Raw genomic sequence first — 12,105 nt, 5'->3', positions numbered from 1 at the left:
AAGGTTATGCAAACCAACCTGTGCCTGCCCTGTATATATGCTGTGAGCAGCAGTGGAAATTTAGGTCTACTTGGCATCCAATTTGCAGTCATTTTTAACATAACTTTTTGGACTTGTTCCGTTACAAAGGTCTCCAGACAAAGCACTGCAATTGATATTAAACGTCTGTCATTAGTTTGTTGCTGTCTTAAACAACTTGGAAAAAAGTCAATTAATGCATCTTTAAGTAACTCTTAAGAAGCAATCCTGCCAAAGCACCTACACACTGGCTAAAAATAAACCCATTCTGTTAGTAGAAAAAATAATGTTTTCTGAATTAGGGCATTAATATCAAATAAATTGAGTTAAAAGTGTTTTTATATAAAGTTATGCAAGAAACTTTAAATGCGGAACAATTTTCTGCCTAAAAAATGTTTGTAACTAAACTTCTTCTATTTTAATCATTTTTCCTTTAGCAGAAAAGCCATTTTTCCTTCCGTGCACAAGCTGACTGGAAAAGCTTGCTCTATAAAGTATTTCAAACACTTCTTGTCTTGCAAAGCTCAAGTGTCATCATACTATTTCCAACTGATTTATTATGATTGCCACCATCACGCAAAAAATATTCAACATAGAAAATCTTGGTTTTCCTTTACAGTCAAGGAATTTATTCTCCAGGAGCTGCACATACTCTTCCCATCCCCCCATGAATCCTTTATACATTGCCAGGATAGACCTCCTCAGCTCCAGGCTTCAATAAATTAAATAATATAAACTTAGGTATAATGAAAGAATTTAATCTCTTCTAAAGATGTTGACATATTTTTCCTTGAAAGCGCATTTGAAAATACTTCTAAACATGTGCACTGTTAAAAAGCAGGCTCTAACAAACCAATATTTATATCATTCCACATACGGAATAGACTATAACTTTAACAATTTATTCTCACCTGCAGGTCTATGATTGACATCAGATACTCTACATCTCAAAATTCAGTTCATGAACAAAATCAGTGTCATTTATGTGAAGCGAATTTAATATTACCTCCCCAGCCAGTTTATGTTGTGATGAATTGGTTAGCTGGTGTTATTAGGACAGACTACAACACAATGCATTTACTTATACACAAAGTCTAAACCAAACTTGGTTGTCAAGCACGTTAAGCAAAACTGAACACTCAAATCAAATTTAACCAACTATTTTAAGACATTCCTAGAAATAATACCTACTGATAGAATTTAAAATACATTGCTTTGGGCAATAAAATATATTGCATTGATCAAAGCTGGTTACATAAACAAGCTTAACCAATCATTGCAAAAGAGGTCATCATATCCACCACTAAATTTCCAAACCCCATGACCACAAATTTAATTCTAATTCAGAAACAGTACATACAAACTAGAGAGTTAACTAAATTGTGATTTAGTTAACAACCGAGTTTAACGTCATTAGATGAAGTTAAATACCTTTTCTCTTTGCAAAACTAGTGAACACAGCAGCAAGAAACAAATTCCGTTCTTACAAATGAACAAATGTGGAGAGGTAAAATATATATGGAAGGAGCGTGTATGTTTCAGACCGCAAAAAATACAGTACATTATTCACAGTTAGAAAAAAACAAGCCAATTACCAAAATGTTTAATTGGTAAAAGTTTAATGTCAACTTACTTATAAAAATGAAAAAATATTTTAACATTCACCATACAATTGAGCAACCTGGCCCTACTGACTATCAGCTATAGGAAGGCATTTAAGGAAATGATGGTTGTGTCAAAACAAAGGCTAACTTCAGGCATGTATGCTGCTTTAAAAAAAAAAAAAAAGAAAAAAGAAAACAAAAACCAAAAAACCTCTCAATTTGCAGGAAGCTAGATGCTTAGTCTAGTTTTTAAAGCTAATTACAAAATCCTCTTTCATACTGGTCCAGATGTCGACAATTTCTTCTTCTAACAGAACTGTCAAAAGAAAAGAATTTTTATGAGATCTTCATATAGCTTATTTCTAAATCTTTGCAAGAAGTAACAGAAATATACACCACACTTAGGATATGGAAATTACTAGTTAAAGCATTTGCTTATATCATAACCATTCCTTCACTCATACAGACACTTTTGTAACCACCACCTTACAGAAGGTTTTAAGGACAAACGAACTTTTCCGGGTACTGCATCAAACAATTCCTAAGCTTTATAAATTATTTAGGTATCTTGGAGTATAGATTTGAACAATATTCAGTAATAAGATATGTAAAATAAGATGCATAAAAATTTTTTTTATGCAGTAATCTTAACGTATGCTGTGCAACACAGTTCTGCAGAGCTGCAGCATTCTTAACACAGAAAAATAACGGAATGAGGGTATCATGCATGCTTTATATTGCATTCTATCACATCTTAAGTTGTAAATTTTACAGGCCTTCATCTCAGTGTTTCTCCACTTTATTGGATTACCAGTGTTCCTCAGAAGCTTTTATAATTCCCATTTCCTGAACTTAAAAAAAAATTTAAATCAAGTTATCACTGCCCTATGCTTACCCTGACACAGGAATATGACAGCAGTCATCTCTTTTTTTATCCCCCTTCTAGCAAAAAAAACCAGAAAAAACAACAACAAAAGGTCTGAAAAGGCCTATTCTACTCATCGAAGCAGAGATTAAAAATAGTTAAGAGTATCTCTGGGTGAAGAAAGAGAAAACACAGTGACTAACTTGCCACTACTTTTTATGGCAAAGCAGTATTGCAACTAAACGTCACAAGGACTAAGTCAATGTCCTGACTTCTCTCCCTCTTTGCCACTGCCTACTTGTGTGATCTCACACCTTCAGTCAAAAATACTTTTCTAACCTAAAGCTATTTTGCAATATCAACATGTAATATCATTAACGGGCTAAGAAATAACCAAAAGTCAACAGAAACTCATTTGTCATTTACTGTAAAACAAAATTAAGCACAGAGCCTGCTGTCTGCTATCAAATATGCAGAGCAGTCTAACAGTCTTACCTTCCATCTGTTTCCACATTCATTACAGACAACAAACGTTGTCATGGGTTCATCAGCACTGCGGGTTTGAACCTTTGGCAAAGGCAAGAGCCAGAGCGGAAAGGGAAAATTAGTTATCTTCAACTTTTGTCAGTATGTCTTCAATGTGAAGGTTTAAAATCAAAGCTTAACATTAAGGACACACATTTCAATAAAAATACAAGTTAACTTTCCGTATCAATTGAAACTGGTTTTTTGTCTAGACTATAAAGCAATCATAAACTTATGTTTTGACAGATTTAGTAGCACTAAAATACCAGTTTCGGCATAGAAACTGTGCACATACTTCTAGGAAAAGATTCTGCAGTAAAACTACATGTTCAGTACGGTTTTACATATATTTACTGATGCAAAGGCTTAAAAGTCTCATGATTGAAAAACAGCTTTCTACTTAAAGCATCTGATATACATTATTAAATTATAAACGCAGCTGATCCTATGACCAAAATTACATGCCCGGAAGCACTGCTAAACAAATTAAAGCCCTTCTTCTTGCACGTATTTCCTAATTAAAATAGAAAAAGGTTGTAGGAATGATTGTAAATCAGGGTCTAGTGTTAGTCAAATGGTAGATTATAGATATATCAAAAAAAATGTATATATATGTATATATATGTATATATATTTTATATGTATGTATCATTATTTTCTGCTATTTATTCCCTCTGTAAAGAAAAGTTAACACACATTAAAAACAGTAAATCAGCTCTCCTCCACATGAAACCATATTAATAAGATGTAATAAGAAGAATTAGCAAAAACTCAGCATTGCAAAGAAACTGATGTTTCAGGCTATACAGATACTCAGCTTGGATTTACATAAAATCTTTGGTAAATTAATACAACAAATATCCTTTACGTAAGCACACCTAAGTAGATCCAACTATCTTCACATATTTTGTAATTTGTTAGCATTTTGTAATTAAAACTTTTTTTCTCTGACAATCTTTATATAGGACATAAACTTTGAAAAAGGAAAACGAAGAGTCTGAATAACCAGGTACCTGGGTGTATGTACAGTTCTTCTTTTTGCACTTGCCGCATGTAAACAGATCAGTTTGGGTACCTCCTGTTTTAGCCATCTGGTGCTCTCTGATAGCTTCTTTGGTCAGATTTTTGCGCATTTCTTTCAGCTCATCACTTGCCATTTCCTGTTATGGACAAAGAGCAGAGAGAGTTTACCAGAGAGTTTTTGTTTTAAACAAGTCATTACCACTGCGCAAGGACATACCATTTTTGATTTAGAATCCATGAACAACTCTACTGAAGGGCAAAGTAATTCTACACATTTTTAAGTTTGAAAGACTTAAACTGGGATATTTCACAGCACAGAAGCTACAAAAGTTAAAAATGTTCTTTTTTTTTCTACACAGCTGGGAAAAAAAAAATAGTAAAAATTACAATATCAAACACCTAGAAAAGTTTCTATGCAAATGCATTTCTGAAGTTCAGAAATGTAAGAGAGAGACAAGGTAGAAGAGGACTTAAAAGTTCTCTAGAGAGGAGGAAAAAGATCCTCTCCCTAGGTTAGAAATTTGCATAGTTATCTCATTGACCTACAGAAGATTATTACAGGAAAAATTTAGACTATTTTGACTATTTCCATATTTGCACTGAGACAGCATAGCCATAATTTACATATGTTACCAGAAGTCATATACACATAGTTTCAAAACATTAATCGAAGAGCTTAGATTCACCGATTTCCTTTTTCCTTTAAAACAGTTCTAGCAGGCAGATCTCCACAACGTATAGTAATCAAGCATGCACAGCAAAAATAAGTCGTTCCATTTTTCTTCAATAAAGTTTTACTTCACATCCCACGTAGATGTGGAATGCAAATCTTGTATTAATGCTGTTTCATTTTAGAAGTAATCTTAACACTAAGGGGTTTTTTAGCCATTAAAATTTTAACACAAGACATGAATTAAAACAAAGAATGGGCACTGGACAACACAAAACATATGTTTGTGCATATGTACGTACACACATGTAGAACGAAAAAACTCAAAATATGCACTGAAGATACAATCTACTTTTCTTTACACATTCCTTTATCAGCCTCTGTTTGCCCTAACCTTTACATAAAGCTATAGGGAAGAAAAAAAAAAAACCACAAAAAGATAAAGCTAATCACGATTTTCATTACTTGGTCATAAATTTAATTTCTTTCAGTCTCCAAGATACTCCTTTATACCTGATTTGGGGGGGTAGAATCCAACACATACAAGCAGAACTACAAAACTGAAATCAGATGTTAACCGTGCTTTCATTTTTCTCTCCCATAAAATCTAATTTTTCATTTGACTTCCTAGATTTATTTTGTTTTGTAAAGAGAGTGAACATCTGAACTGGAATTTGTAAAGACAGTGAGCATCTGAACAGGGATTTCTATTCAAGTGTCCAAAACGTTCTTTCAATAACATAAATTTAATTTGATTTAAAGGGCAATTCTCCTAGCTTCTTTCCCCTATCATTTATGGCTTTTTCTATTTATTGTGAAGAGTTTCCTTCAAAATCACTTGAAGTATTCTGTCAAATTTGAGATAAGCTTTAAATAAACACTGAAAATGCCAAGAGGAAAGGGACCAATCTCTGAAACCACAGTGCTATACCTTGCATAGGAGTATAACAGCAGATGTTAGCATTTGAAAAACAAATGGCAAGACAGGCTAACACTTACATATCCAGAAAGGTGAATGGGTAAGCAGCTTGGAGTCACCAGCCAGTCATATTTACATCTTCCTAAACTTAAAAACTATCACTGATATATCATGTGGCCTTTTAAAAATGGCACAACATACAGTGTTTCAGGAAATTTACACATGACAGCTTACCTATCTTCTGACTTACAGACAAAATCAGATATTTAGGAACCATTAACAGACACCACTTTCATTCCCTCTGCCCCAACACAGCCCTGTAATTCAGGCTGTGCAAGCCACAAACAAGCTGCAGTCTTTGAGAAGTGCAAGCAGCTTACATAAATTATTTTTATGGCTAATAAATACAGGCCAGGACATAAGTCCAATAGGGGAATATTAAAGACCTATGCTTTACTTACCTCTGCTGTCATTTTAGCAAACTTGTCAGGAGGAATGTTCCCACATAACACATTTTTCCTTAGGTTAGGATTCTTTGCATCCTTGAGATTCGCTATTCTACTTCGTACCCTATTTTTGTATTTCATATCGGTGTTTTTTAATTCTTGAAAAATAGGTGCTTTGGATTTAAGGAACAAAACATTAACAAGTAAAACAGAGCACTATAAAGGATTCATTTTTTGGGGCAACTTTTCTAAAGCAATGTAATTCTCCACTGTTGATCAAGTCCTCCCCCTCGTCCCAACCAACCAGCACAGCAGACTTCAAATCCTTCTGAAGCCTAACCATAGTTTAGCACATGGTCAGTGAAACATGAATTTTTTGGTAGTAGGATCTCAACTGAAATTGTGAAAAGTCACCCATAAATTTATGTGCAGTTGCTTGACCTCATCCTGAGGATTAATTGATTTCTAAACCAAATATTCAAACACTGGCAGCTCACTAACAGAATTTTAAAACAGGTTTGCAACAGAAACAGGAAATTCCTTAGCAGGAATGATGGTTGACTGTAATTACCGAAGGACATTAGCAAGTTAGAATCATGAAGCTTTCTATGCTTAAGAATTTCTATGCTTAATTTCTATGCTTAAGAATACCCCCACAAAAAAAAAAAACACAAAATAAAAAGAAGTCCAGACCTCTGCTCTGTAACTACCCAAAGACTGCTACCAGAACAACCCTTTTGAAAATTCCAAATTAATTTAGAAATAAACTTATAGAAATGAAATAAAGACATTAGAAAAAGATTAAAACTGTTAACAAGAAAAGATTTTAAAATAACATGGGAGAGCCCAGCATTTTATGTCAGAATGCTTCAGTAAGATATAATATTGCTGCTGCAAGGAATACATACTGAACTAAAAAAAACCCACACACACTCACCTACACACATTCCTATATGTTTTAAGGCAAATCATTTAGGTTGTGCTTGTTTTTTAAACATTAAATTTCTGCACTGATGTGTTGAGCACAGTTTGCTATTTTTGTTTTAAATGAAATTTAAAAATATTCAATATGTAGATCAAGTTAATTAATTTTAACATTATCAATCCTTTAAAAAAACACCTCTTGTTCTAGAGCACATAGATGTACAACAAAGGATATCTTCTTCAATTTGAGAACCCAGCTCTTCCTCATCAGCACCAATAGCAATGTAATCATCTGAGAAAAACAAATATTAAAATATTAGCAACCTGATGATCTCATCAGTGTTCTATATGCCTGAGAGCCCATTTGAAACTCTGAAGCTCAGCAAATTATGAAACAACTGCAGTGAATTTTCCTTTTGTACAGGAAAGTTTAATTTACTGTATACTTACCCTTTCAAAACTTTGTTAACGTATTACTTGGAAGAACAAAAATAAGTGAAATGAAGAGCAACAGAAGTTCAAAAAAGTAGATAAACCCTAAATCTTTCACAAAAACAAAAATTCTGACATCTAGTTGCAAACACAAGTAGTAACAAAAAACTTTGCTACACAGAAAAATTTTAAATATTCCAATAGGCTTGGCAAATACCCATCTGCACAGCATATCTGTGCGTAGAATAGACTATTACAAAAAGAAAACATTTTGTATTGTGTTTCATCAATTCTTTCCGTCCACACAATACAAGCACAAGCAATTAATCTTTTGCATGCATGCAAGAGAAAGATTTCATTAGAAACAGTAATTAAATAACAGAAACAATATTATTAGATATTTAAAAAAAATGCAAAGCAGAAATGTGTCATAAAACATGTAAATTAGAAGAGATAAACCACAGCAATCTTGAAGACAATGCAACACTTGACCTAAAATGTCTCAAGATAATTGTTTATTGTTTCTGACCAAAACCCTTAGTCATAAAGACAGCTGCCTTTCCAAGACAGCTTAGGACTAATTAGACACAGCATGTGTTTTCCTCCTTCTCATTTTAACATGGGTGTACTTCAATGAGTAATCCAAACACCATTTCTCCTTTGATCTCATGCAGAAGGCCATAAAACCAGAAAATAACCTATTTTTTGAGATTGGCATTCAATGCATGGATGATCAGCTTATATGTGCTGTAGAAAGTAACACAGCAAAAAGAGGTTTTGGAAAACTAGCTAAAATTAAGACTACAAAGAATTATGAATACTAAGATGCTATATGCAACTTTCTGGTCACAAATTATTTTAGAAGTCTATGAACTACATATCCAGAGGGACCACAAACTCATGGTCTTTAGTCAGCTTTGATTACTGTCTGTATCTGAATTTATGTGAATTAAAAGAAAGAGTAAAAGAGTGAAGAGGGTAAAAATGGATGACTCAGAAATCTGCTTACAGTGGGTCAGGTTACACTAAGCTAAGAACAGAGGAATACGAGCTGGGTCGTAAGTTCTGCTAGAAGAGAAGGACCCACAAGAAAAAATTCAGGTCATGCTGAGGAGTCCAACTTTTAGTTTGCTTCTTATCTAGCGTATCATTCAATTTGTCAGTTTAAAGATACCCAAGTGTACATGAGGGGGAAAAAGAAAAAAAAAAACAAAACAGCCAAGGAATTTACCGATGCCCAAAAGGCATGAAGACAGAGCAATGCAAGACTCTCTTATTGTGAGTATCTCAATGAAACTTCCAAGATTAAATCAAAACAGAAAGCCAGCCTTCAAAAACCAAAATCTGAAGGCCTACAGGATCTTTGGTGTAAGAAAGGCAGGCATGTATATAGTGGCACTCTCAGTCAGAGATAAGACAAAAATATAGCAGCTTCCACAAAAAGATTTAAATGAGGCATTAAGGAGGCAATAACCTTGCTGAAAAGAAGTTCCGCTGTAGGCAAGATATCAGATGAACAGAAGCCACAAAATGTCCCATATCATCAGCAACAAAAATGTATTTCAGTACATTCCCATGCCGTCAAGGTTACTCATTACTTGCAACTTGAGTGAACTGGCCTATAGGTATATACACACAAATGGACATGAACAGGGTTTATTCTACCCTACGGGCAGGAGAAAAATAGAGTGGGAAGGACTGAAATAGAGAAGAAGGAAATAGTTAAACTTGAAAATACAGTCTACAAAGCTCACCTCCTGTTCTGAGAGCTGCAGAGAGCATTTCTCTACATTTCACTCGTACAGAATCTGAAGTGCTTGGAGCCCGGGGAAAAGAAGGGATGAAAGAATTTGAGGGAGCACTACCCTCCTCCTTCCTGCTGCTGGAATTGCTACTTGAACTGCTAAAAAAAGGCAAAAAGAAAACTAATATTAATGTTTTTCCCTCCTCTTCAAATAACTTTGCTCCAGGGCAAAACACAGGTCTTCTGCTATACCCATTTGATGGTATTCCCAAAAAAGAACACAAGCCACCTTTTTAAAGCTACTTATAGCTCTAGAGTCAATACAATTTTAAAAGTGTCTTTAGAATATTCACCAGGGTATTCCACACAATAGAGACATAGCAGGTATTTCATTCCATTATACGGCATGTAAGTTTTAATTCTCAGTTCTCTACATTAACATGGAATCTTTTTCCCCGCCCCATGGAACTTTACTTTAAAAAACAGCGAAGATGCATCACACTAACATTCAGTCTGCAGTGAATGCATTGCATTCAGTCTGCTTACTGCACTGAAGTGGTACCATGGTCACAAACAAATAATTAATGTAGCTTTGCAAACTGTAAACCAAAAAGTTTTCAGCTTGCATCAGGACAAATGGCTAGAGGTTAAATTTCAATTTGAAAATGGCTGCTGAAAACAGATTCACTAAAACCAGAAACGCATAGAAGAAATGGACTTGGAGGTACTATTTTGCAAATGTTCTTCAGCTCCTACAACATCACTAACATGGGCTTATTTTTCTGATAACATGTATTTTGTGTTTACCAAAAAAAGGGCAGAATGAGATTGCTTATTAAACATAAAAGCTAAGAGACAAAAGTATTCTAAACTCTAACATACGCAATTACCACAAAACTGTGACTGAAAGTTGATTCACAGTTCTCAAGGCTCAGTGCTAGTATTGAGAGAGGAAGGAGCATTTGACAGGCGAAACAGATGGAATAAACAATAACTAGTCTGGCCATACCTCGACCCGTGGCTTTCACCTTTTTTTTAATGTCAGCAGCAGCAGAATTTATTTCCCTACCAACATGCCATTTCTTGTACAACTCTAAGTATTTCAGAAAAGAATGTGGAAGCTGTCTCTAATATGATAAATTTGGACCAAATAGTTTAATGTTAATTGATACTGAGTGAAATTATTTGTATAGTCATGAAGAATTAAGCACCTTTCTTCTCTTGCTTCAGGGCTATTTTGTGAGGAAGATGCAGGCTCCTTTTTCTTTTCTTCAGAATCTTTATCAGTTGAAGGTCCATCTGGAAATACAAAACATAAGAAACTCTCTTTTACCCAAAAATAGCAACCGATTTAAAGCAGTGGTAAAATATCTTTGCTGATTTCTCCTGAACCAGTTGGAAATGCTATCAGCTCCCACTCTCTGCTTTGACCTTCTCTTGCAGTACAGCCTTCCACTCCCCAACACCCTCCCCAACCCAGCAAATGGAAAATATGACAACACTTCAGATCCTTCGAGTCAAGTCCAGCATCTGCTTAAACTGGCAGTGAAGACACGATGAAAATGTAGACTTTTATGATTTATATTTGCCAACTCTGCTGCATGAGGTAGACAATAACTTCTTAAACTACTGCATCAAGTCTCTGGAGTTTGTCCTCCATGTTTTAAATATAAGCTCCTACTAAATACATGTCATTCTTTCTAATTATATTCACAGAATTTCTACCAAAGGACTGAACCAAGTGAAACTGTGGTGTGAAAGCTACCATGGTTGCCAAAAAATATAAAGATCATTTTCATATGCTTTTGAAGGAGTTTTCCAGACATGCACACAGTATTTTCTGTGACAGCTCTTAAATTATTTGCCTTAGTGTTTAGAAATATTTGAATTTGCCCTTCCCATACAGGCTATGTTTAATGATGATTTTATAAAGAATAAAGACAAAAGCTTTTATTAAAAAGGGCAATCACAACATTTAACTTTAGCCTAGCGAGAACACATACATCCTTCCATTGTAAAGAGGAATTCAGAGTGGCTAAATCAAGCTCCTGCTTTGATTTGCTCTCCAGAAAGGCTGACTCTCTCCACTGCCTACAAAGAAAGCCTAGCGAGATTGGCATCACTCACTGACAGTTAGATTTTGTGAATTCCTTTCTCTAAGCCCTCATAAAGCTGCCATTACACTTCTAAATCCGCAAACTATATTATTGGGATAAGCACATATTGCAAACTTTAAAAAGAACTAAAAACAGATCAAGATAAGGAGGGAAATCTGATAAGACTCAGTCTTTCCCACGAAGATGTCCTGAACTAGGTATCTAAATCCTTGTTTAAGCATCTAAAAGTATCTTAATTTCCAGAACATCCCCATCCCCACATTTCTCAGGGGAACTTGGTGGTATGGAACACACAAATTCAGGTCTCTTATTCAAGCACAGAGCTTTTTTTTTTTTTCCTAGAGAGTAGAAAATTACTGTACTGGCTTATTTTTAATAGGAACAATTTACATTTAAAGCTACACAGAATTAAAGCTACACAGAAAAGATATTAAACTGAACAGGATTTTGATCCTTTCCTTAACTTTTGAGTTAAGGAATTTATCAGATCAAATATCACTTTTTTAAAAATCATCACCATAAAAGGCTACCACAGAGACAGCCATACTGGATCATACCAAGCACCCATCTACTATCCTGTCTCCAGCTGTACCTAAAAGAGGTGCCTACAAAACAGTATAGGAAGCAGGCAAGCACACAAAGATACTTCTCCAGAATATTTCCCCAGCCTTCAAGAGCTTAAAAGCTTAGTGATTTCCTCACCCGCTGTTTGTAACTTTGTATTCAATCCTTGATAAATTTCTCCATTAAAGAAAAAAAGGAAAATTAAACACAGTAGATGATGCACTTGAACTGATTGTCTTTAATAAGCTAAAAGT

General features: G+C 34.6%; 1 protein-coding gene across 2 annotated transcripts in view; it reads right to left on the bottom strand.

The window, feature by feature from the left end:
* Positions 1 to 1,620: 1,620 nt before the first annotated feature.
* TCEA1 (transcription elongation factor A1) overlaps positions 1,621 to 12,105 on the bottom strand; it is a 32,158-nt gene continuing 21,673 nt past the window's right edge. For both annotated transcript variants that reach the window (XM_075141849.1, XM_075141848.1), the window contains exons 4-10: positions 10,382 to 10,469; positions 9,181 to 9,329; positions 7,230 to 7,286; positions 6,086 to 6,240; positions 4,026 to 4,172; positions 2,983 to 3,054; positions 1,621 to 1,938 (exon numbers count right to left, since the gene is read on the bottom strand). In XM_075141849.1, coding sequence (XP_074997950.1) covers positions 1,930 to 1,938; positions 2,983 to 3,054; positions 4,026 to 4,172; positions 6,086 to 6,240; positions 7,230 to 7,286; positions 9,181 to 9,329; positions 10,382 to 10,469 — 677 coding nt within the window. In that variant the 3' untranslated portion in view covers positions 1,621 to 1,929. The remainder of the gene's footprint in view (positions 1,939 to 2,982; positions 3,055 to 4,025; positions 4,173 to 6,085; positions 6,241 to 7,229; positions 7,287 to 9,180; positions 9,330 to 10,381; positions 10,470 to 12,105) is intronic.

This window comes from Calonectris borealis, chromosome 2 (genome assembly GCF_964195595.1).
Source record: "Calonectris borealis chromosome 2, bCalBor7.hap1.2, whole genome shotgun sequence".
Taxonomy (NCBI): Eukaryota; Metazoa; Chordata; class Aves; order Procellariiformes; family Procellariidae; genus Calonectris; species Calonectris borealis.
The sequence above is the reverse complement of the archived record's forward strand: the minus strand, read 5'-3'. Positions and strand labels throughout refer to the sequence as shown.